We start from the raw sequence: 27,937 nt of genomic DNA on the forward strand, positions 1-27,937 counted from the left end.
TGTTGATGGGGATGGAATGGCCAGGATCATTCAGGAACTCAAACCAAAAAAATCATATGATATGACTGGCATGTCTGTGTGGTTGCTGAAACGCTGATAGTTTGTAGCAGCTGTACTGAATATAAATTATAAAGATTATCTAGGCTCCAGAGGAAAGATATCCGAATAATTTCCAAACTAAAATTCAGAGAATCGTGTCGGAATACCTTCAGGGAACTCGAGTTACTGCCTTTATAATCAACTTCTCTAAAACCTGCTCTAAACCATCAACTTCTTATAAGAAAATTGGAGGACTATAGTGTTAGAGGGGTTTTGCTGCAACGGTTTCACTCCTTCTCTCTGGTAGAACCCAAAGTGTTGATGTGATGAATTCTTTGGGTACATCATGTTCTAGGTTCCTTCCTATAACCTCTGGCGTTCCCCAAGGTTTTATTATAGGTCCTCTTTTGTTTCTGCTATATGCAAAATGATTTTAACACCCACTTAAAAGCGCAATACGCAGATGATACAAGTGTTGTTGTGCGAGCAAAAGACTACTTAATTACTTGATGCTTCTCTACAGTCAGTATTACTGAATCTCAGTATGTGGTTCGAAAGACACAGTTTATCTCTAAACGTTGATAAAAAAGCATGCACTTTATTTTGGATCACATACAACTTCGACTTAGATCCTAAACTCTTCTATTGTATACAATATTTTATTCTGGGGAACTTCATCGTCATCCTAATTCAACCTGGTTTTTAAACTGCAGAAAAATGGCTGTGAAGGTGATTTGTGGTCTCTGGAGCCGGGAAAGTTTCCGAGAAGTATTCCTTCGTCAACATTTCCTTACCCTTCCATCCCTTGTTCATATATTTAATGTGTGTTTTTACTTTTAAAACCTGTAATCCTTTCCAGTACTTATAAATCCTTATTCCACACGATTCAAACCTGTCCTATGGTTTCAAAGCATCTCCATGAATCCTTTAAAAAAAACAACCAAATATCTTGGGCCAAAATATTTTAATGCTCTACCAGACTAAATAAAAAACTAGTGAAACCCTTTCATTATTTAAAAAAGCCTAAATAATTATCTCATGAAACATACTATGTTATATCTCGGAGGAATCCTTGGGAGGCTTGTCTCTGACGGTGTGTGTTTATAAATTGTATTTTTCAATATACATGATAACTGATATTTGGGATCTGATTAAATATGAAACGGGATATATAAATAATAATAAATGTAATATAGTTCTTATAAATATTATACGTAAACGATTATGACAATGTTTCATGCAGTGTTGTATTGTTAATGAACAATAAAAATGTTAGTTGATTTTATTTCACTTTACATCTTTGCCGCCTTTTATTATTGATGGCATAAGCGAGAGACTTCCATCACTATGAGACCAGGGGTAGTGACAGTTACAGAACACAATAGCACATAACGGTAGTCTCTGAAAGGCTGCCATAGCAAAACTGTTAGAGTTATGAACCAACTTCCTAAAGGTTATAAACTTTTGACTACCTGTTTTCTATGATTTATAAATCAACTAATCCATGAAATTGGCACGCCTCGTATGCCATAGGATTGTAGTTTGTTAAGCAGTGTTTTGTGGTTAACACATTTAAATGCTGTAGAAAGGGCAAGACTCACGAAATGTGATTATGACCTTCAATTCCCTCTACAACCATGTCGAGAAGTTTCAATATAGCTTCAATGGTCGATTTTATCTTTCTGAAACCAAAATGGTCTTCTGAAAGTTGGTTTTCTTTGTTTAAAAATTGTTTAAATCTTGGCAAAAAACAGTTTTGGAATATTTACTAAATACCGGCAAAAGTAGAGACACGCCGATGGTTATTTACTGAATTAAGATTTTCTTTCTTATTCATTTGATGTTCTTTTGCAACTTTTAGGAGATATTGAAGAATTCCTGCTTGAAAGGATAGATTAACTAATTTGTTCAGTTGCCTTCACTATATACTTTGAATATTTTATGAGCTAAATTGACATCAGATTAATGTTATAGGCCTTTTGTTTGGAAGTTGTTGAATTATTTGATTAACCTTTTCCCCAAAATACAGGAGCCAGAGCCAATGAGGTTACAGGGCTCTGCCTTCGTGTGCAGGTTCTTTGTGGAAGAGATAAATGAGGATTTCGCCCACTAGCATGAAATGCATAGACCATTTTAAACTAGTTAGCATCTTCTGAGGTATCACTCAGAAGTGTATCCCCTACTTGTATGATGTCTAAGACAGCTTTGTAAATATTTATAGAAGAAATAGTTTATTTTGAAATACCATACGCTTGCAGCATCAATGATCACTTTTCAATATAAGTTCTTTTAGTTCTAAACTCTTAACTGGTAGTGATCGTATTAGTTTCTGAAAATATACTTGAGTTTTTCTTGAAACAAAGGATGCCTTTGTAATCCAAGTATTGTATTTCTGTTTTTGTACTGTTTTTTAACTATTTTAGTAGGACAGTAGGTATATAAATGGGAAACTTATAGAGTCATTAAAAGATTTAAAACGCTGTTCTACAGATTGTATTGAACTGAGAAAATTCCAGTTTTCCTTGGAAAGGGAGGCGTTTATGAGAATAATGTTTCCTGGATTATTGTTTTTTTTTTTTTTTTTTTTAATTTTAGGTTTTTTTTTTTAGTATTTTACCTCTGACAATAGCCTATTGACCACAGACACTGCGACATTACAGATATTAGTAATAATATTGTCAATAGCCGATTGTGTTTAGCAGTACAGTACGAGAGTACTCGTTAGAGATTTCACTAACAGTTTAAGATCAAAGGACCTTAGCAAGTCGACTAAAACGTTTGGAGATAGGTGATTGTTGTTTGTGCATCAACATTAAATTCACCCAGCAGAATGTAAATTATTTTACTTACCTGAGTCCGTTAGTAAAGCTTCCAAATTATAAAACATAGAATCCATAACCTACGCTCCCTCTGCGTTTCCTCCTGGAGATCTGTATATTCCTACGGACGACTAATTTTGATTTGTTTGGTTTAAGTTTTGACTTCGACTGCTTCAAAATTCTTGTCATATATTTCTTTGATTGTAAAATTTAGACACTTTTGATTTTTGCAGCTAACAATGATTTTTGTCATGCAGGAAACAAATTCAAACAAATAATTGTATTAAAATAATAACTCAACATAGTTTTACCGTGCATTCAGTTCAAACAAAAAACAATAACAAAGTTCGAGGTTAGCGCACTGATAATACGTAACTCGCCTTCGGCTCACGCCCCAGGCCCCCAAGGTAAGTGCCTTAAATTCGGGGATAAGAGGGATTTGGTGATTGGTAAAATTCGGACATGAGGTCATGCCAGGAAATTCGGGAATAAGAATGATTTGGTGATAGGTCAAATTCGGACATTATGTAATGTGTTATGACCAGTGTTTACTTAATAGAGATCATTAATCAAATTTAATATCTACCAACTGCGCTTGAAGAAATAATGTTATTTATGAACCTATGATAAGATATTTTACTAACAGATATAGACCAAACACCAACAGTAGTTTGTTTTTAAATTGTTTCAATAAAATTAGGACAAAAGCCAGCTTTTGAGTAACCTTACGCGAAAAGTGTAACCTCACACGGGAAAGAATAACCTTATACGTGAAACAGTAACATTACACAGGAAAGTGTAACCTCACACGGGGAAGAGTAAGCTTACACGTGAAACAGTAACATTAAACGGGAAAGTATAACCTCACACGGGGAAGAGTAAGCTTACACGTGAAACAGTAACATTACACGGGAAAGTATAACCTCACACGGGGAAGAGTAAGCTTACACGTGAAACAGTAACATTACACGGGAAAGTATAACCTCACACGGGAAAGAGTAACCTTACACGTGAAACAGTAACATTACACGGGAAAGTTGTAACCTCGCACGGGGAAGAGTAACTTTACACGTGAAACATTAACATTACACGTGAAACAGTAAACAATACACGGGAAAGTGTAACCTCGCACGGGGAAGAATAACCTTACACGTGAAACAGTAACAATAAACACGGGAAAGTGTAACCTCACACGAGGAACAGTTACCTTACACGTAAAACAGTAACAATACACGGGAAAGTGTAACCTCGCACGGGGAAGAGCAACCATACACGTGAAAGTATAACCTCACACAGGGAAGAGTAACCTTACACGTGAAACAGTAAACATATACACGGGGAAAGTATAACCTCACACGGGGGAAAGAGTAAGCTTACACGTAAAACAGTAACATTACACGGGAAAGTGTAACCTCACACGGGGAAGAGTAACCTTACACGTGAAACAGTAACATTACACGGGAAAGTGTAACCTCACACGGGGAAGGGTAACATTACACGGGAAAAGTGTAACCTCACACGAGGAAGAGTAACCTTACACGTGAAACATTAACCTTACACGTGAAACAGTAACATTAAACGTGAAACAGTAACAGTACATGGGAAAGTATAACCTCACACAGGGAAGAGTTTCCTTACACGTAAAACAATAACTTTACATGTGAAACAGTAAAAATACACGGGAAAGTGTAACCTCGCACGGGGAAGAGTAACCTTACACGTGAAACAGTAACATTACACGTGAAACAGTAACACTACACGGGAAACAGTAACATTACACGGGAAAGTATAACCTCACAGAGGGAAGAGTAACCTTACACGCGAAACAGTAACATTATGTACATGGGAAAGTGTACCCTCACACGGGGAAGAGTAACCTTACACGTGAAACAGTAACATTGAACGGGAAAGTATAACCTCACACGGGGAAGAGTAAGCTTACACGTAAAACAGTAACCTTACACGTGAAAAGGTAACCTTAAACGTGAAACAGTAACAGTACATGGGAAAGTATAACCTCACACGGGGAAGAGTTACCTTACACGTAAAACAGTAACCTTACACGTGAAAAGGTAAACTTAAACGTGAAACAGTAACAGTACATGGGAAAGTATAACCTCACACGGGGAAGAGTAAGCTTACACGTAAAACAGTAACCTTACACGTGAAAAGGTAACCTTAAACGTGAAACAGTAACAGTACATGGGAAAGTATAACCTCACACGGGGAAGAGTAAGCTTACACGTAAAACAGTAACCTTACACGTGAAAAGGTAACCTTAATCGTGAAACAGTAACAGTACATGGGAAAGTATAACCTCACACGGGGAAGAGTAAGCTTACACGTAAAACAGTAACCTTACACGTGAAAAGGTAACCTTAAACGTGAAACAGTAACAGTACATGGGAAAGTATAACCTCACACGGGGAAGAGTTACCTTACACGTAAAACAATAACTTTACACGTGAAACAGTAACAATACACGGAAAAGTGTAACCTCGCACGGGGAAGAGTAACCTTACACGTGAAACAGTAACAATACACGGGAAAGTATAACCTCACAGAGGGAAGAGTAACCTTACACGTGAAACAGTAACCTTACACGTGAAAAGGTAACCTTAAACGTGAAACAGTAACGGTACATGGGAAAGTATAACCTCACACGGGGAAGAGTAAGCTTACACGTAAAACAGTAACCTTACACGTGAAAAGGTAACCTTAATCGTGAAACAGTAACAGTACATGGGAAAGTATAACCTCACACGGGGAAGAGTAAGCTTACACGTAAAACAGTAACCTTACACGTGAAAAGGTAACCTTAAACGTGAAACAGTAACAGTACATGGGAAAGTATAACCTCACACGGGGAAGAGTTACCTTACACGTAAAACAATAACTTTACACGTGAAACAGTAACAATACACGGAAAAGTGTAACCTCGCACGGGGAAGAGTAACCTTACACGTGAAACAGTAACAATACACGGGAAAGTATAACCTCACAGAGGGAAGAGTAACCTTACACGTGAAACAGTAACATTACACGGGAAAGTGTAACCTCACACGGGGAAGAGTAACCTTATACGTGAAACAGTAACATTACACGGGAAAGTGTAACCTCACACGGGGAAGAGTTACCTTACACGTGAAACAGTAACATTTCACGTGAAACAGTAACATTACACGGGAAAGTGTAACATCGCACGGGAAAGAGTAACCTTACACGGGAAAAAGTAACATTACACGGGAAAGTATAACCTCGCACGGGGAAGAGTAACCTTACACGTGAAACAGTAACCTTACACGTGAAACAGTAACCTTACACGTGAAACTGTAACAATACACGGGAAAGTGTAACATTACACGGGAAAGTATAACCTCTCACGGGGAAGAGTTACCTTACACGTAAAACAGTAACCTTACACGTGAAACAGTAACAATACACGGGAAAGAGTAACATCACACAGGAAAGAGTAACCTGAGGCAGGGTGCACACTGATGGAACCGGTTTCATGAAACCGTTTTCATGAAATTGGTTGCAAGAAAACCATTTAATTTAAATATGCACACAGCAGAAACGGGTTTCCATCAGTTTCATAATGGATTCGGATGATGATGATGATGTGGTTATTTTGGGGTGGTGGCTAAAGAAAATGAAAAGAATAAAGTATTGGGGTCACCCGTTGATCAGGGTTTGTCAACACAGTACTTACGTTGTAGCTCGTCACTTGTGCAGTGATCCTGTCAAATTTAAGGATTTTTGTAGAATGTCGAAGCCACTTTTTGATCGTTTGGTGGAATTAGTTATTCCTTTAATAGCGAGGAAAGACACCAACTGGAGGTTAGCTTTGAGTGTTGAGGAAAAATTAACAATTACAGTGAGGTAAGTCAAAACCGTGTTATTATTTCCAAATATTTTGCATTAAACATGAAACCAAAAAACGAACTTATTATAAGGGTTTAATCGTAATAGAAGGTGCCAGTTCAGTATACAATTGACTATTTTCTTCCACACTGTAGGTTTGAGAACGTAGAAGGGGGTAATTTAATATTCCTGGTAAATACTATCCTCATGTTTCTCCCAAGTCTCTTTGCATTCCTTCGCTGAAAAACATTAAATTAATAATAGAATTATTTATTTTTAGTAAGTACATTTAATGAAATTTAATTAATTAGTTACAGTTCTAATTTATACATTTTTTCAGGTACCTTGCTACTGGTAGCTCGTTCAAATGTTTGGCTCAATTTTTCATGAGAGGAGAACGAACTATTGGTTTGGTTGTAGCGGAGACAACGGAGGCAATATGGAGTTGTTTACAACCTCAGTACATGCCAGTTCCTGACGAAAATATGTGGAAGTGCATAGCTCAGCGCTACCTGGAACTTTGGAGTTTGCCAAACTGCATTGGTGCAATAGATGGCAAACATGTCAGAATTCAAAAATTTAAACACGCAGGATCAGCTTATTTTAATTATAAAGGTTACCACTCTGTTCATATTATGGCATGTGCTGATGCAGATGGCTGTTTTACAACCATTGATGTGGGAGATCTAGGACGAAACAGTGATGGGGTGTGTTCCGTACTTCACGTTTAGGTCGGTGGTTGGATCGAGATGAGTTGAATGTACCACGACCACATCCTCTACCTTTTGACACTAATGAGGCTCCTTTCCCATATTTCTTTGTTGCATACGAGGCATTTCCTCTTAAAAAGTACCTTATGAAGCCTTACCCAAGAGCTGCTTTGACAGATGAACAAAGAATTTGCAATATTTTCGGTTGACTTTAGGTCGCAAGACGGTAGAGTGTGCTTTTGGAATGCTAAGGTCAAAGTTCCGTATATTTGATGGCCCTATTGGTTGTTCTGAGAAAGTGGTCAAGCCTATAGTTGCAGGTGCGTGTGTTGCATATAAACCTTCTTTGCCAAAATTAAAGGGCAGTGATGAAAATGTATGTCATCGTATTGTTGAAAAAAAATTTGAAAACAGCAAAGGCTATCTCAGGAATTATCTTAAAAACATATTTCTTGATTCCAGGGATAGCAATTCCGCCACAATGGGAGTTGACACATGAAAACAGGGATTAGGTGCAGGCAATATTGTTGTTGTATTGAAGTATGTACAAAGGCTTTAACTGCTTTATTTCAATAATGTATATGTCTTTCAAAGTCGACATATTGTTTTTTGTTATACTTATTTAAATATATAAATAAATATAAATAACTGATGAGTTCAATTCTTGTGCCACCGATTGCCATGCTCCTTGTACTTTATCCCTATTGCTGTATTCCTTTAGGTGGAAATCATAGAGGCAAGGATGGTTTTCGACAGCTTCTGCTAACTTCCCTTGGAAAGAAATTTCTGCCATACTAAAACAGCAAATTCTTTTCGATATATTAGGTTAGAGATGTATCCTTAAAAACGTTACATAATTTTAAGTATCAATGGTATTGGTACGAAAATCCGAAAAAAATAAGTATCGACACTATAGTATTACTTTTATACTGTGGAAAGCACTTTTAAATACTTTATTTAAGTCATACATGGTAGTAAAATAACTTGAAACATGAAAACTAAAGCCATTATGAAATCTCTGTTTATTGGGTTGCGTGTAAACCAGTTTCAAGAAATCAATGAAACTACAGTTTCATGAAACGCAGTCTGCACAGCCCTGCGTTAATCTAACCTATTTGTTGCAAGCAACTAAAGTTTCTCGTTTCATGAAACCGGTTTCCTGAAACAGGTTTCTTCAGTGTGAACCCTGCCTTACACGGGGAAACAGTAACATTACACGGGAAAGTGGAACCTCACACGGGGAAGAGTAACCTTACACGTGAAACAGTAACATTACACGTGAAACAGCAACATTACACGGGAAAGTGTAACCTCACACGGGGAAGAGTAACCTTACACATTAATAAAATTTAATAATATACCAACTGCGCTTGAAGAAATAATTTTATTTATGTACCTATAATAAGATATTTTACTGATAGATATCGACAACACCAAACAGTAGTTTGTTTTTAATTGTTTCAATAAAATTAGGACAAATGCCAGCTTTTGAGTAACCTAACGCTGGAAAGTGTAACCTCACATGGGGAAAGAGTAACCTTACACGTGAAACAGTAACATTACACGGGAAAAGTGTAACCTCACACGGGGGAAGAGTAACCTTACACGTGAAACAGTAACATTACACGGGAAAGTGTAACCTCACACGGGAAAGATTAAAACCTTACACGTGAAACAGTAACATTACACGGGAAAGTGTGACCTCACATGGGGAAGAGTAACCTTACACGTGAAACAGTAACATTACACGGGAAAGTGTAACCTCACACGGGAAAGATTAACCTTACACGTGAAACAGTAAACATTACACGGGAAAGTGTAACCTCACACGGGGAAGAGTAAACCTTACACGTGAAACAGTAACATTACACGGGAAAGTGTAACCTCACACGGGAAAGAATTAACCTTACACGTGAAACAGTAACATTACACGGGAAAGTGTGACCTCACACGGGTCCTCACACGGGGAAGAGTAAACCTTACACGTGAAACAGTAACATTACACGGGGAAAGTGTGACCTCACACGGGGAAGAGTAACCTTACACGTGAAACAGTAACATTACATGGGAAAGATCCTCATTTATGTAATGGATTAATGGCGAGTTCAACTAACTAAATGACGTAACCAATATCACTTAAAAGACGTTTTATTCTAAATAAAGTTTGATTCGTTGTAACCTTGCTGAAATAATTATTCCTGGCAGAGATGTAATTACTTTTACAGTAAAGTTCCAGTAAATCCAAGACAGACAAAGTTTTGCTTGATGTATGTTTAATATATTTACAAAAGAAAGTTTTTACTTTGTCATATTATTGTTCAATAATTTACATTAAAATTTAAGGTAAACATCAACATAACTATACTACTTGTGAGCAATTTACTGAGCGTCAACAAAGCCTATTAAAACATAATTATAATAACGAATCGTTCAAAATATTTTACAAACAACATTATAGGAAATTTTTATCGTTAAAGTAATTAGAGCCGCTAAGGCTTTGCTTATTGGACATTCCTTGAAAACCATTGAAAACATGTCAATTATATTATAAACCAATAGAACGCCTTATACTGCCAATACTATGCTACAAAATTAAAATAGAGGCTTAATTAATAAAGAAACACTTTCGAAGCTGCAAACCATTTTAATAAAATTTTTTTGTTAACGCGGCACTGACTCGACAAACGATTATTTTTGTATCAAATCGTATAATCTCTAAATGAACTCCGGAGGTCTCCATGATGCTGTCTCCTGTTTGATGGGGATGGAATGGCCAGGATCATTCAGGAACTCAAACCAAAAAAATCATATGATATGACTGGCATGTCTGTGTGGTTGCTGAAACGCTGATAGTTTGTAGCAGCTGTACTGAATATAAATTATAAAGATTATCTAGGCTCCAGAGGAAAGATATCCGAATAATTTCCAAACTAAAATTCAGAGAATCGTTGTCGGTCGGAATACCTTCAGGGAACTCGAGTTACTGCCTTATAATCAACTTCTCTAAAACCTGCTCTAAACCATCAACTTCTATAAGAAAATTGGAGGACTATAGTGTTAGAGGGGTTTTGCTGCAACGGTTTCACTCCTTTCTCTCTGGTAGAACCCAAAGTGTTGATGTGATGAATTCTCTTTGGGTACATCATGTTCTAGGTTCCTTCCTATAACCTCTGGCGTTCCCCAAGGTTTTATTATAGGTCCTCTTTTGTTTCTGCTATATGCAAAATGATTTTAACACCCACTTAAAAGCGCAATACGCAGATGATACAAGTGTTGTTGTGCGAGCAAAGGACTACTTAAATTACTTGATGCTTCTCTACAGTCAGTATTACTGAATCTCAGTATGTGGTTCGAAAGACACAGTTTATCTCTAAACGTTGATAAAAAAGCATGCTTTATTTTGGATCACATACAACTTCGACTTTAGATCCTAAACTCTTCTATTGTATACAATATTTTATTCTGGGGAACTTCATCGTCATCCTAATTCAACCTGGTTTTAAACTGCAGAAAATGGCTGTGAAGGTGATTTGTGGTCTCTGGAGCCGGGAAAGTTTCCGAGAAGTATTCCTTCGTCAACATTTCCTTACCCTTCCATTCCTTGTTCATATATTTAATGTGTGTTTTTTACTTTTAAAAACCTGTAATCCTTTCCAGTACTTATAAATCCTTATTCCACACGATTCAAACCTGTCCTATGGTTTCAAAGCATCTCCATGAATCCTTTAAAAAAAACAACCAAATATCTTGGGCCAAAATATTTTAATGCTCTACCAGACTAAATAAAAACTAGTGAAACCCTTTCATTATTTAAAAAAGCCTAAATAATTATCTCATGAACATACTATGTTATATCTCGGAGGAATCCTTGGGAGGCTTGTCTCTGACGGTGTGTGTTTATAAATTGTATTTTTCAATATACATGATAACTGATATTTGGGATCTGATTAAATATGAAACGGGATATATAAATAATAATAAATGTAATATAGTTCTTATAAATATTATACGTAAACGATTATGACAATGTTTCATGCAGTGTTGTATTGTTAATGAACAATAAAAAATGTTAGTTGATTTTATTTCACTTTACATCTTTGCCGCCTTATATTATTGATGGCATAAGCGAGAGACTTCCATCACTATGAGACCAGGGGTAGTGACAGTTACAGAACACAATAGCACATAACGGTAGTCTCTGAAAGACTGCCATAGCAAACTGTTAGAGTTATGAAACCAACTTCCTAAAGGTATAAACTTTTGACTACCTGTTTTCTATGATTTATAAATCAACTAATCCATGAAATTGGCACGCCTCGTATGCCATAGGATTGTAGTTTGTTAAGCAGTGTTTTGTGGTTAACACATTTAAATGCTGTAGAAAGGGCAAGACTCACGAAATGTGATTATGACCTTCAATTCCCTCTACAACCATGTCGAGAAGTTTCAATATAGCTTCAATGGTCGATTTTATCTTTCTGAAACCAAAATGGTCTTCTGAAAGTTGGTTTTCTTTGTTAAAAATTGTTTAAATCTTGGCAAAAACAGTTTTGGAATATTTACTAAATACCGGCAAAGTAGAGACACGCCGATGGTTATTTACTGAATTAAGATTTTCTTTCTTATTCATTTGATGTTCTTTTGCAACTTTTAGGAGATATTGAAGAATTCCTGCTTGAAAGGATAGATTAACTAATTTGTTCAGTGCCTTCACTATATACTTTGAATATTTTTATGAGCTAAATTGACATCAGATTAATGTTATAGGCCTTTTGTTTGGAAGTTGTTGAATTATTTGATTAACCTTTTCCCAAAATACAGGAGCCAGAGCCAATGAGGTTACAGGGCTCTGCCTTCGTGTGCAGGTTCTTTGTGGAAGAGATAAATGAGGATTTCGCCCACTAGCATGAAATGCATAGACCATTTTAAACTAGTTAGCATCTTCTGAGGTATCACTCAGAAGTGTATCCCCTACTTGTATGATGTCTAAGACAGCTTTGTAAATATTTATAGAAGAAATAGTTTATTTTGAAATACCATACGCTTGCAGCATCAATGATCACTTTTCAATATAAGTTCTTTTAGTTCTAAACTCTTAACTGGTAGTGATCGTATTAGTTTCTGAAAAATATACTTAAGTTTTTCTTGAAACAAGGATGCCTTTGTAATCCAAGTATTGTATTTCTGTTTTTGTACTGTTTTTTAACTATTTTAGTAGGACAGTAGGTATATAAATGGGAACTTATAGAGTCATTAAAAGATTTAAAACGCTGTTCTACAGATTGTATTGAACTGAGAAAATTCCAGTTTTCCTTGGAAAGGGAGGCGTTTATGAGAATAATGTTTCCTGGATTATTGTTTTTTTTTTTTTTTTTTTTAATTTTAGGTTTTTTTTAGTATTTTACCTCTGACAATAGCCTATTGACCACAGACACTGCGACATTACAGATATTAGTAATAATATTGTCAATAGCCGATTGTGTTAGCAGTACAGTACGAGAGTACTCGTTAGAGATTTCACTAACAGTTTAAGATCAAAGGACCTTAGCAAGTCGACTAAACGTTTGGAGATAGGTGATTGTTGTTTGTGCATCAACATTAAATTCACCCAGCAGAATGTAATTATTTTACTTACCTGAGTCCGTTAGTAAAGCTTCCAAATTATAAAACATAGAATCCATAACCTACGCTCCCTCTGCGTTTCCTCCTGGAGATCTGTATATTCCTACGACGACTAATTTTGATTTGTTTGGTTTAAGTTTGACTTCGACTGCTTCAAAATTCTTGTCATATATTTCTTTGATTGTAAAATTTAGACACTTTTGATTTTTGCAGCTAACAATGATTTTTGTCATGCAGGAAACAAAATTCAAACAAATAATTGTATTAAATAATAACTCAACATAGTTTTACCGTGCATTCAGTTCAACAAAAACAATAACAAAGTTCGAGGTTAGCGCACTGATAATACGTAACTCGCCTTCGGCTCACGCCCCCAGGCCCCCAAAGTAAGTGCCTTAAATTCGGGGATAAGAGGGATTTGGTGATTGGTAAAATTCGGACATGAGGTCATGCCAGGAAATTCGGGAATAAGAATGATTTGGTGATAGGTCAAATTCGGACATTATGTAATGTGTTATGACCAGTGTTTACTTAATAGAGATCATTAATCAAATTTAATATCTACCAACTGCGCTTGAAGAAATAATGTTATTTATGAACCTATGATAAGATATTTTACTAACAGATATAGACAACACCAACAGTAGTTTGTTTTTAATTGTTTCAATAAAATTAGGACAAAAGCCAGCTTTTGAGTAACCTTACGCGAAAAGTGTAACCTCACACGGGAAAGAATAACCTTATACGTGAAACAGTAACATTACACAGGAAAGTGTAACCTCACACGGGGAAGAGTAAGCTTACACGTGAAACAGTAACATTAAACGGGAAAGTATAACCTCACACGGGGAAGAGTAAGCTTACACGTGAAACAGTAACATTACACGGGAAAGTATAACCTCACACGGGGAAGAGTAAGCTTACACGTGAAACAGTAACATTACACGGGAAAGTATAACCTCACACGGGAAAGAGTAACCTTACACGTGAAACAGTAACATTACACGGGAAAGTGTAACCTCGCACGGGGAAGAGTAACTTTACACGTGAAACATTAACATTACACGTGAAACAGTAACAATACACGGGAAAGTGTAACCTCGCACGGGGAAGAATAACCTTACACGTGAAACAGTAACAATAACACGGGAAAGTGTAACCTCACACGAGGAACAGTTACCTTACACGTAAAACAGTAACAATACACGGGAAAGTGTAACCTCGCACGGGGAAGAGCAACCATACACGTGAAAGTATAACCTCACACAGGGAAGAGTAACCTTACACGTGAAACAGTAACATTACACGGGAAAGTATAACCTCACACGGGGAAGAGTAAGCTTACACGTAAAACAGTAACATTACACGGGAAAGTGTAACCTCACACGGGGAAGAGTAACCTTACACGTGAAACAGTAACATTACACGGGAAAGTGTAACCTCACACGGGGAAGGGTAACATTACACGGGAAAGTGTAACCTCACACGAGGAAGAGTAACCTTACACGTGAAACATTAACCTTACACGTGAAACAGTAACCTTAAACGTGAAACAGTAACAGTACATGGGAAAGTATAACCTCACACAGGGAAGAGTTTCCTTACACGTAAAACAATAACTTTACATGTGAAACAGTAAAAATACACGGGAAAGTGTAACCTCGCACGGGGAAGAGTAACCTTACACGTGAAACAGTAACATTACACGTGAAACAGTAACACTACACGGGAAACAGTAACATTACACGGGAAAGTATAACCTCACAGAGGGAAGAGTAACCTTACACGTGAAACAGTAACATTATGTACATGGGAAAGTGTACCCTCACACGGGGAAGAGTAAGCTTACACGTGAAACAGTAACATTGAACGGGAAAGTATAACCTCACACGGGGAAGAGTAAGCTTACACGTAAAACAGTAACCTTACACGTGAAAAGGTAACCTTAAACGTGAAACAGTAACAGTACATGGGAAAGTATAACCTCACACGGGGAAGAGTTACCTTACACGTAAAACAGTAACCTTACACGTGAAAAGGTAAACTTAAACGTGAAACAGTAACAGTACATGGGAAAGTATAACCTCACACGGGGAAGAGTAAGCTTACACGTAAAACAGTAACCTTACACGTGAAAAGGTAACCTTAAACGTGAAACAGTAACAGTACATGGGAAAGTATAACCTCACACGGGGAAGAGTAAGCTTACACGTAAAACAGTAACCTTACACGTGAAAAGGTAACCTTAATCGTGAAACAGTAACAGTACATGGGAAAGTATAACCTCACACGGGGAAGAGTAAGCTTACACGTAAAACAGTAACCTTACACGTGAAAAGGTAACCTTAAACGTGAAACAGTAACAGTACATGGGAAAGTATAACCTCACACGGGGAAGAGTTACCTTACACGTAAAACAATAACTTTACACGTGAAACAGTAACAATACACGGAAAAGTGTAACCTCGCACGGGGAAGAGTAACCTTACACGTGAAACAGTAACAATACACGGGAAAGTATAACCTCACAGAGGGAAGAGTAACCTTACACGTGAAACAGTAACCTTACACGTGAAAAGGTAACCTTAAACGTGAAACAGTAACGGTACATGGGAAAGTATAACCTCACACGGGGAAGAGTAAGCTTACACGTAAAACAGTAACCTTACACGTGAAAAGGTAACCTTAATCGTGAAACAGTAACAGTACATGGGAAAGTATAACCTCACACGGGGAAGAGTAAGCTTACACGTAAAACAGTAACCTTACACGTGAAAAGGTAACCTTAAACGTGAAACAGTAACAGTACATGGGAAAGTATAACCTCACACGGGGAAGAGTTACCTTACACGTAAAACAATAACTTTACACGTGAAACAGTAACAATACACGGAAAAGTGTAACCTCGCACGGGGAAGAGTAACCTTACACGTGAAACAGTAACAATACACGGGAAAGTATAACCTCACAGAGGGAAGAGTAACCTTACACGTGAAACAGTAACATTACACGGGAAAGTGTAACCTCACACGGGGAAGAGTAACCTTATACGTGAAACAGTAACATTACACGGGAAAGTGTAACCTCACACGGGGAAGAGTTACCTTACACGTGAAACAGTAACATTTCACGTGAAACAGTAACATTACACGGGAAAGTGTAACATCGCACGGGAAAGAGTAACCTTACACGGGAAAAAGTAACATTACACGGGAAAGTATAACCTCGCACGGGGAAGAGTAACCTTACACGTGAAACAGTAACCTTACACGTGAAACAGTAACCTTACACGTGAAACTGTAACAATACACGGGAAAGTGTAACATTACACGGGAAAGTATAACCTCTCACGGGGAAGAGTTACCTTACACGTAAAACAGTAACCTTACACGTGAAACAGTAACAATACACGGGAAAGAGTAACATCACACAGGAAAGAGTAACCTGAGGCAGGGTGCACACTGATGGAACCGGTTTCATGAAACCGTTTTCATGAAATTGGTTGCAAGAAAACCATTTAATTTAAATATGCACACAGCAGAAACGGGTTTCCATCAGTTTCATAATGGATTCGGATGATGATGATGTGGTTATTTTGGGGTGGTGGCTAAAGAAAATGAAAAGAATAAAGTATTGGGGTCACCCGTTGATCAGGGTTTGTCAACACAGTACTTACGTTGTAGCTCGTCACTTGTGCAGTGATCCTGTCAAATTTAAGGATTTTTGTAGAATGTCGAAGCCACTTTTTGATCGTTTGGTGGAATTAGTTAGTCCTTTAATAGCGAGGAAAGACACCAACTGGAGGTTAGCTTTGAGTGTTGAGGAAAAATTAACAATTACAGTGAGGTAAGTCAAAACCGTGTTATTATTTCCAAATATTTTGCATTAAACATGAAACCAAAAAACGAACTTATTATAAGGGTTTAATCGTAATAGAAGGTGCCAGTTCAGTATACAATTGACTATTTTCTTCCACACTGTAGGTTTGAGAACGTAGAAGGGGGTAATTTAATATTCCTGGTAAATACTATCCTCATGTTTCTCCCAAGTCTCTTTGCATTCCTTCGCTGAAAAACATTAAATTAATAATAGAATTATTTATTTTTAGTAAGTACATTTAATGAAATTTAATTAATTAGTTACAGTTCTAATTTATACATTTTTTCAGGTACCTTGCTACTGGTAGCTCGTTCAAATGTTTGGCTCAATTTTTCATGAGAGGAGAACGAACTATTGGTTTGGTTGTAGCGGAGACAACGGAGGCAATATGGAGTTGTTTACAACCTCAGTACATGCCAGTTCCTGACGAAAATATGTGGAAGTGCATAGCTCAGCGCTACCTGGAACTTTGGAGTTTGCCAAACTGCATTGGTGCAATAGATGGCAAACATGTCAGAATTCAAAAATTTAAACACGCAGGATCAGCTTATTTTAATTATAAAGGTTACCACTCTGTTCATATTATGGCATGTGCTGATGCAGATGGCTGTTTTACAACCATTGATGTGGGAGATCTAGGACGAAACAGTGATGGGGTGTGTTCCGTACTTCACGTTTAGGTCGGTGGTTGGATCGAGATGAGTTGAATGTACCACGACCACATCCTCTACCTTTTGACACTAATGAGGCTCCTTTCCCATATTTCTTTGTTGCATACGAGGCATTTCCTCTTAAAAAGTACCTTATGAAGCCTTACCCAAGAGCTGCTTTGACAGATGAACAAAGAATTTGCAATATTTTCGGTTGACTTTAGGTCGCAAGACGGTAAAGTGTGCTTTTGGAATGCTAAGGTCAAAGTTCCGTATATTTGATGGCCCTATTGGTTGTTCTGAGAAAGTGGTCAAGCCTATAGTTGCAGGTGCGTGTGTTGCATATAAACCTTCTTTGCCAAAATTAAAGGGCAGTGATGAAAATGTATGTCATCGTATTGTTGAAAAAAATTTGAAAACAGCAAAGGCTATCAGGAATTATCTTAAAACATATTTCTTGATTCCAGGGATAGCAATTCCGCCACAATGGGAGTTGACACATGAAAACAGGGATTAGGTGCAGGCAATATTGTTGTTGTATTGAAGTATGTACAAAGGCTTAACTGCTTTATTCAATAATGTATATGTCTTTCAAAGTCGACATATTGTTTTGTTATACTTATTTAAATATATAATAAATATAAATAACTGATGAGTTCAATTCTTGTGCCACCGATTGCCATGCTCCTTGTACTTTATCCCTATTGCTGTATTCCTTTAGGTGGAAATCATAGAGGCAAGGATGGTTTTCGACAGCTTCTGCTAACTTCCCTTGGAAAGAAATTTCTGCCATACTAAAACAGCAAATTCTTTTCGATATATTAGGTTAGAGATGTATCCTTAAAAACGTTACATAATTTTAAGTATCAATGGTATTGGTACCGAAAATCGAAAAAAATAAGTATCGACACTATAGTATTACTTTTATACTGTGGAAAGCACTTTTAATACTTTATTTAAGTCATACATGGTAGTAAAATAACTTGAAACATGAAACTAAAGCCATTATGAAATCTGTTTATTGGGTTGCGTGTAAACCAGTTTCAAGAAATCAATGAAACTACAGTTTCATGAAACGCAGTCTGCACAGCCCTGCGTTAATCTAACCTATTTGTTGCAAGCAACTAAAGTTTCTCGTTTCATGAAACCGGTTTCCTGAAACAGGTTTCTTCAGTGTGAACCCTGCCTTACACGGGAAACAGTAACATTACACGGGAAAGTGGAACCTCACACGGGGAAGAGTAACCTTACACGTGAAACAGTAACATTACACGTGAAACAGCAACATTACACGGGAAAGTGTAACCTCACACGGGGAAGAGTAACCTTACACATTAATAAAATTTAATATATACCAACTGCGCTTGAAGAAATAATTTTATTTATGTACCTATAATAAGATATTTTACTGATAGATATCGACAACACCAACAGTAGTTTGTTTTTAATTGTTTCAATAAAATTAGGACAAATGCCAGCTTTTGAGTAACCTAACGCTGGAAAGTGTAACCTCACATGGGGAAGAGTAACCTTACACGTGAAACAGTAACATTACACGGGAAAGTGTAACCTCACACGGGGAAGAGTAACCTTACACGTGAAACAGTAACATTACACGGGAAAGTGTAACCTCACACGGGAAAGATTAACCTTACACGTGAAACAGTAACATTACACGGGAAAGTGTGACCTCACATGGGGAAGAGTAACCTTACACGTGAAACAGTAACATTACACGGGAAAGTGTAACCTCACACGGGAAAGATTAACCTTACACGTGAAACAGTAACATTACACGGGAAAGTGTAACCTCACACGGGGAAGAGTAACCTTACACGTGAAACAGTAACATTACACGGGAAAGTGTAACCTCACACGGGAAAGATTAACCTTACACGTGAAACAGTAACATTACACGGGAAAGTGTGACCTCACACGGGTCCTCACACGGGGAAGAGTAACCTTACACGTGAAACAGTAACATTACACGGGAAAGTGTGACCTCACACGGGGAAGAGTAACCTTACACGTGAAACAGTAACATTACACGGGAAAGATCCTCATTTATGTAATGGATTAATGGCGAGTTCAACTAACTAATGACGTAACCAATATCACTTAAAAGACGTTTTATTCTAAATAAAGTTTGATTCGTTGTAACCTTGCTGAAATAATTATTCCTGGCAGAGATGTAATTACTTTTACAGTAAAGTTTCCAGTAAATCCAAGACAGACAAAGTTTTGCTTGATGTATGTTTAATATATTTACAAAAGAAAGTTTTACTTTGTCATATTATTTGTTCAATAATTTACATTAAAATTTAAGGTAAACATCAACATAACTATACTACTTGTGAGCAATTTACTGAGCGTCAACAAAGCCTATTAAAACATAATTAAATAACGAATCGTTCAAAATATTTTACAAACATTATAGGAAATTTTATCGTTAAGTAATTAGAGCCGCTAAGGCTTTGCTTATTGGACATTCCTTGAAAACCATTGAAAACATGTCAATTATATTATAACCAATAGAACGCCTTATACTGCCAATACTATGCTACAAATTAAAATAGAGGCTAATTAATTAAGAACACTTTCGAAGCTGCAAACCATTTTAATAATTTTTTTGTTAACGCGGCACTGACTCGACAAACGATTATTTTTGTATCAAATCGTATAATCTCTAAATGAACTCCGGAGGTCTCCATGATGCTGTCTCCTGTTGATGGGGATGGAATGGCCAGGATCATTCAGGAACTCAAACCAAAAAAATCATATGATATGACTGGCATGTCTGTGTGGTTGCTGAAACGCTGATAGTTTGTAGCAGCTGTACTGAATATAAATTATAAAGATTATCTAGGCTCCAGAGGAAAGATATCCGAATAATTTCCAAACTAAAATTCAGAGAATCGTGTCGGAATACCTTCAGGGAACTCGAGTTACTGCCTTTATAATCAACTTCTCTAAAACCTGCTCTAAACCATCAACTTCTTATAAGAAAATTGGAGGACTATAGTGTTAGAGGGGTTTTGCTGCAACGGTTTCACTCCTTTCTCTCTGGTAGAACCCAAAGTGTTGATGTGATGAATTCTTTGGGTACATCATGTTCTAGGTTCCTTCCTATAACCTCTGGCGTTCCCCAAGGTTTTATTATAGGTCCTCTTTTGTTTCTGCTATATGCAAATGATCTTAACACCCACTTAAAAGCGCAATACGCAGATGATACAAGTGTTGTTGTGCGAGCAAAGACTACTTAATTACTTGATGCTTCTCTACAGTCAGTATTACTGAATCTCAGTATGTGGTTCGAAAGACACAGTTTATCTCTAAACGTTGATAAAAAAGCATGCTTTATTTTGGATCACATACAACTTCGACTTAGATCCTAAACTCTTCTATTGTATACAATATTTTATTCTGGGGAACTTCATCGTCATCCTAATTCAACCTGGTTTTAAACTGCAGAAAATGGCTGTGAAGGTGATTTGTGGTCTCTGGAGCCGGGAAAGTTTCCGAGAAGTATTCCTTCGTCAACATTTCCTTACCCTTCCATCCTTGTTCATATATTTAATGTGTGTTTTTACTTTTAAAACCTGTAATCCTTTCCAGTACTTATAAATCCTTATTCCACACGATTCAAACCTGTCCTATGGTTTCAAAGCATCTCCATGAATCCTTTAAAAAAACAACCAAATATCTTGGGCCAAAATATTTTAATGCTCTACCAGACTAAATAAAAACTAGTGAAACCCTTTCATTATTTAAAAAAGCCTAAATAATTATCTCATGAACATACTATGTTATATCTCGGAGGAATCCTTGGGAGGCTTGTCTCTGACGGTGTGTGTTTATAAATTGTATTTTTCAATATACATGATAACTGATATTTGGGATCTGATTAAATATGAAACGGGATATATAAATAATAATAAATGTAATATAGTTCTTATAAATATTATACGTAAACGATTATGACAATGTTTCATGCAGTGTTGTATTGTTAATGAACAATAAAAATGTTAGTTGATTTTATTTCACTTTACATCTTTGCCGCCTTATATTATTGATGGCATAAGCGAGAGACTTCCATCACTATGAGACCAGGGGTAGTGACAGTTACAGAACACAATAGCACATAACGGTAGTCTCTGAAAGGCTGCCATAGCAAACTGTTAGAGTTATGAACCAACTTCCTAAAGGTATAAACTATTTCACAAAAATTAGCACATTCAAAGCCTGTCTGAAACGCTCATTGGTGTCTTAGGTATTCTACTCAGTTTATGAGTTTATGGAGGGTCGCTGGACGATTGAAAACCAGTTTCCGGCGCCGGTGCTCCTCGTGAATGGTGGTTTGACTGCAAAATTATGTTTTTTACTTTGAAGTTTCTCATTTTCTAACCGTAAGTATAGTTTTATTCCAATTGTATTGTTCACTATTATTATTATTTATTTTAGACACACAATTTTATAATTTTTAACTAATTTTAGATGTATTTTAGTGTTATACAGTTTTAATTTATTGATATCAAAATAACATTTTACTTGTGCGCAGTAAATATTGCAAAGTAATGTTACTGTTTAGCTCTAAAGTTGTACTATTGTAATATCGACTACTAATTGACAATTGCAGTAAGTTTTTACACCAAGAAATAAATATTTCTTGTATTCTTGTATTACCTAAAGACTTGACAGTTTGCATAACGTTTTAATTCTATATTAGCATCGATTAATAATAGTGATGTCCCTACATGGTATTTGGCTTACTGAAGTACAACTATCGAGAATGAAATAAACTTTATATTTTTATGCTGTCACTGTCCTTATAATTCAAATGATCTCCAATACATTTCCTTACCTCTTAATATTATGCCTAAAAGTAAAATTTATCTAGTAAAATTTAATATTTTCCAATAATAGTTATTTATTTCTGGAGCTCGTACATTGGAATCAATCTCAAGTTACTTGAAGACAATTGTTTGCCTAGGTGGCTATAAATGTATATATAATAGAAGTATACGTATGCATCCACACGGTTAGAGAATGCCCCACCACGTCACAAGTGTGTCGGACTACTCAGTGATAAGGTTAGATAATGTTCAGCCAAATCCCATAGTTGGACGTGTGTTATCATAGAAATCAATCTTTTCCATGCAGACATATAACATTGTATATCAACAGTCCATAACAATATTTGTCCACTGCGTGTGTTGTATTAAATTGTATAATTTTATGAATAAGAAAAGTTTACACACCAAGTGTCACAAAAAGATGTGATGTTGCATGTATTGGGATGATCTAATATAATCGTGCTCAATTTTTTTAGAAAGTTTCTTATTTTTCTATTTCCTCTTCTCCATAATGTTTATCCGTGAGACCGATGTAAGATATTCAGTAATCATCTAACTCAGCGTTGCCCACATAGAACTAAAGTTTCGTGCAAAATTTCAAGTTGTTTTTCGATATGTCCTTTGAAAAGACAGAAATAAAAATATTCCAGCCTCCTGTGTAATACGTTTAACTATCTCTAGGTCAATAAAACTATCTATTCTCTAGTACATTTAATGTAAGATTATATACTATTTAAATGTGCGCTCTAAAATAAAAGAATTTACTATTCAATTTGAAACCCATTTCTCTGATTAAGACTTGTATCAACAAGCCGGTGATATGTATCGTGAGTACTGATGTCACCGCTACGTCTATTTAATTAGTTTACTACGTTGGTTGGTTAATGAGGTAACCATATTACCAGCTCCCTGTTGTATAATGTAGTCTGCAACCTCCCAGTCTTGTACCAGCTCGTTACCCTGCAGAAAAACACACTACACGTCCACAACCGAAATTAACGAAGTCAAGCACTGCAGTGGAATATAAGAGTTTTTCCTTCTTTATCAAAGTATCTATAATTCTCTCAGGCTAAAGAGATTTCCTCTGCTAAAGACATATCAGTTATGACTATACGAATAAATTAATCATGCTTGTTGTTTCAGTTCATTAATACTGTAGTCTTATATTATATTAATAGATTACTAAAACATTGTGTTTCAATGTCAGTATTCATGGTGGTATTTCTGTCATTGCTTGACAACAGGTGGTCGTAGCGATATAGGCAGTTTAAGAATTAGTTTATAATGAAATATACTGGCAAAGAAGTGAAGTTAAAACCCTCTCAGGGTTATTTATATACATCATTATTAATTTTGGTCCATTAAACGTTTGTATTTTTTTTATTTAAAAAAGTACCATTGAATGTATCCATATGCGTGTACTTTAAAACACATTTCAACCCAATTTCTTACTTACTACATGTTCTTTGTTTTAATTATAAAAAGCATTTTCATAAATAACAACTGGCAATGATTAGCACGTTATGGAATTTATAAATGGCTTATTATGGCTCTCTTCTCTATGTTCTAAGCTCGGCTCTACTTGTAATCCACAGATGACTCGACAGAGGATCGCCCTTCTGTAGAATAACCTGCACGCGAGCGAGACATTTCAAATAGTTTTACGTACTTTGTGTTTTACGAATCGAATGTGTTGTACCCGCCAAAGTTTGTGACCTATTACTTCTAAGTATTATTAGCTGTTCTGTAGTCTCAGTTACTGGAGTAATTGAAAAGGATGCTATTTCCAATGGTCCACAAGCTTATTATAGCTACAACTTAATAAGCCAGGCAAAATGCCCCCATTAATGCGTTCTTAAATGTTGTACGTGTTTTTATTTCATTAGACTTTTTTTACTGAAAGATTTCTAACATTTTCCATCGTTAGACGTTGAAAATATGTTACAAAAAATATAACACTACGTTTCGAGGATTTAAATCCACCCCCTTTCTCAGGTGTAAACAACCTACTACATTGCATAAATTATAGACTATAATCAAAATATAAGACTGAGGCAACTGCCTCAACCCTCTCTATCCCAACCACCACCCTCATGTTCTGTTATCATCTTAGTTTAACACGATATACCGCGATACCACAGGAACTGCTGGCGTGTTGTTTGTGCTCTTGGCTTCTGTGCAGTGACATCGTTTAGGAATGTTCTCTCCAGTATAGGTTTCTAGCTGTTCATTTATCAATCAAGTATCACTTACCTCCGTATTAGAGTGGCTGTCTATTACCGAATTTTGGTGTAGAAATTTGTAATGCACACTTGAAGAAAGGATCGATCCACGTATACTCGTAACGTAGTGTTATAATATTTGTAACCTCTAAAGATGACAAATGTCCTTTCCAACTCATCCACCGCATATGCGTCAAAACAAAGTTCAAAAAAATAATTGTGTTTACTGTTTATGTATTATGGTAAATGCATTAAATTTATAGGACCTAAGCTACCCTCTCATATATTAAATACAAAATTCATCCAGAAGACACCATCGTTGTACAATAAGACGAGAGACAGGTAAAGAACGAAAATATCTCCTAAAAATTTTCCGTCTTTGGGTCCTGCTACATCGCTTTCAACACGAATATAAAGGAATCACTTACTACCAAGAATAGTGCAGCCCACCTCACACCTCCTGGTCCTGCTACATCGCTTTCGAAACGAATATGAAGGACTCGCTTACTACCAAGAATAGTGTAGCACCACCTCACACCTCCTAGTCCTGCTGCATCACTTTCGACACGAATATGAAGGACTCGCTTACTACCAAGAATAGTGTAGCACCACCTCACACCTCCTGGTCCTACTACATCGCTTTCGACACGAATATGAAGGACTCACTTACTACCAAAAATAGTGTAGCACCACCTCACACCTCCTGGTCCTGCTACATCGCTTTCGAAACGAATATGAAGGACTCGCTTACTACCAAGAATAGTGTAGCACCACCTCACACCTCCTAGTCCTGCTGCATCACTTTCGACACGAATATGAAGGACTCGCTTACTACCAAGAATAGTGTAGCACCACCTCACACCTCCTAGTCCTGCTGCATCACTTTCGACACGAATATGAAGGACTCGCTTACTACCAAGAATAGTGTAGCACCACCTCACACCTCCTGGTCCTACTACATCGCTTTCGACACGAATATGAAGGACTCACTTACTACCAAGAATAGTGTAGCACCACCTCACACCTCCTGGTCGTGCTACATCGCTTTCGACACGAATATGAAGGACTCACTTACTACCAAAAATAGTGTAACACCACCTCACACCTCCTGGTCCTGCTACATCGCTTTCGACACGAATATGAAGGACTCACTTACTACCAAGAATAGTGTAGCTCCACCTCACACCTCCTGGTCCTGCTACATCGTTTTCGACACGAATATGAAGGACTCACTTACTACAAAAAATAGTGTAGCGCCGCCTCACACCTCCTGGTCCTGCTACATCTCTTTCAACACGAATATGAAGGACTCATTTACTACAAAGAATAGTGTAGCGCCACCTCATACCTCCTGGTCCTGCTACATCTATTTCAACACGAATATGAAGGACTCACTACAAAGAATAGTGTAGCGCCACCTCACACCTCCTGGCCCTGCTACATCGCTTTCGACACGAATATGAAGGACTCACTTACTACCAAAAATAGTGTAGCACCGCCTCACACCTCCTGGTCCTGCTACATCTCTTTCAACACGAATATGAAGGACTCACTTACTACAAAGAATAGTGTAGCGCCACCTCACACCTCCTGGTCCTGCTACATCGCTTTCAACAAGAATATGAAGGAATCACTTACTACCAAAAATAGTGTAGCACCACCTCACACCTCCTGGTCCTGCCACATCGCTTCCAACACGAATATGAAGGACTCACTTACTACTAAAAATAGTGCAGCGCCTCCTCACACCTCCCCTTAATAAGGTGCGTTAATTAACATTCAACATTTAATTAATGATTTTATTTATTTCTTTTCAACCCGTTTTAAAACTTCATAAATGCCAAATGTATTTCAGACTCATGCCTAAATACGTTTTGGAAGCGTTGCTGAATATAAATTACATACTTTATTATCAATCACACGGGTAAACGTACTTGAAGATAAACAAATAGCAACGTTAAGCATAGCATTTTGTAAAATAATAACACGTGTTCGATATTATATAGCATTTTTTCTCCAGAGGAATTTTTATAAATAATTGTGTTATTTATTACTTCAATACACTTGAATAATTGAAATGTAGTTAATAATAATTGAATTATATTTCCATTTCAAATTCCTTTTATTCGCTTTAAAAAGCTTGTCTTACTTTTACCTATATATTAAATTTCAAGTTACTGCGTTTTGCCTATTATACTAACCATCTACATTTATTAAGTTATATTCTCTAAAGCTTTGAAGGTAATTTGAACAGAATACTGCTTTATTACCAATTATTACTTGACACAATTTTAAATACTAAACTTGTTAAGGAGTGTTTAAAAATGTTCAAGAAAAAAGTAAAAGTTATGCTGAATTGACATTTTACTAAATTTACAAGAATGACTTTTCGACATACACAAAGATTCAATTCACTAGGAAGCAAGAAAACACTTTACTCCCCGCGGAAACATTCATCCCAATGTTTCTCCAGCTTGTAAAAACCTCAATGTACCTCTCGCTGAGTCCCTGGCACATTTGTATCAGAATATTTCATACAATAGTCGACAGAAAAAAGGATTTTCTAGTAACAGGAGACGTTATAAGTATACAACCAATCCTGAATCATTAGTTGATCAAACTAATAAAAATTAAAATAAAATAACCCAGTGAATTATTGAGGATCAGACATGACCTTATTGCAATCCTGTCGTTGTCAGTCCGTTTATGTGATAACACTTGATGTACAGTAATGTTCCTACAAGCTTGTAACTTGACATAAGTTATTCGTGGTCCAAAAGAAGAACAATACTGATTTTATGGTCTATCGATTAAATTTAAAGTCCGTCTATGCGATAACTTGTAATTAAAAGGCCATATCAATTTAAAGCCTGGCGCAAAGGTTTCTCGTGGCCCTAAAGAAGAGTTTAAGGTCAACAGGCAGTCCAAGAAAGTGCTTTGTTGATGTTAGTGTCATACATTCAAATTTTTCTGTCCGTCTGGTCATCTATGCGCTACATCTCTCGTTGCATTCTGTCGGGACCTTAAATGTTATGTTGTACCGGTTTAAGGTCTAAATCTGTTTTTACAATTTTATATCAATCGCAGTTGAATCGTTTGTCAGGATGGTAATCTATAGTAATATTATAGATTACTATTTGTTATCCCATATACTATAACTATGTGGTATGTTACATGCAATGTGATGATACAAAATGTATAAATAAAACTCAAATTTCCTTTGGTATCGTTCTGCACGTCTGCATGAATTTTCACATTTACATTCATCCACTGAAGTTG

General features: G+C 36.6%; 2 protein-coding genes across 2 annotated transcripts; both read left to right on the plus strand.

Annotated features, from left to right (window-relative positions):
• The first annotated feature begins 6,456 nt into the window (after nucleotides 1-6,456).
• On the plus strand, nucleotides 6,457-7,689 carry LOC124366912 (protein ANTAGONIST OF LIKE HETEROCHROMATIN PROTEIN 1-like). The gene is made up of 2 exons (XM_046823512.1): nucleotides 6,457-6,740; nucleotides 7,063-7,689. Exons 1-2 carry the CDS (start codon nucleotides 6,457-6,459, stop codon nucleotides 7,451-7,453), a joined length of 675 nt encoding a protein of 224 aa, XP_046679468.1. The 3' UTR covers nucleotides 7,454-7,689.
• An 8,930-nt stretch (nucleotides 7,690-16,619) lies between these two features.
• LOC124366613 (protein ANTAGONIST OF LIKE HETEROCHROMATIN PROTEIN 1-like) lies at nucleotides 16,620-17,822 on the plus strand. The gene is made up of 2 exons (XM_046823209.1): nucleotides 16,620-16,900; nucleotides 17,223-17,822. Exons 1-2 carry the CDS (start codon nucleotides 16,620-16,622, stop codon nucleotides 17,611-17,613), a joined length of 672 nt encoding a protein of 223 aa, XP_046679165.1. The 3' UTR covers nucleotides 17,614-17,822.
• Nucleotides 17,823-27,937: the final 10,115 nt, after the last annotated feature.

This window comes from Homalodisca vitripennis, chromosome 7 (genome assembly GCF_021130785.1).
Source record: "Homalodisca vitripennis isolate AUS2020 chromosome 7, UT_GWSS_2.1, whole genome shotgun sequence".
NCBI classification, from domain to species: Eukaryota; Metazoa; Arthropoda; class Insecta; order Hemiptera; family Cicadellidae; genus Homalodisca; species Homalodisca vitripennis.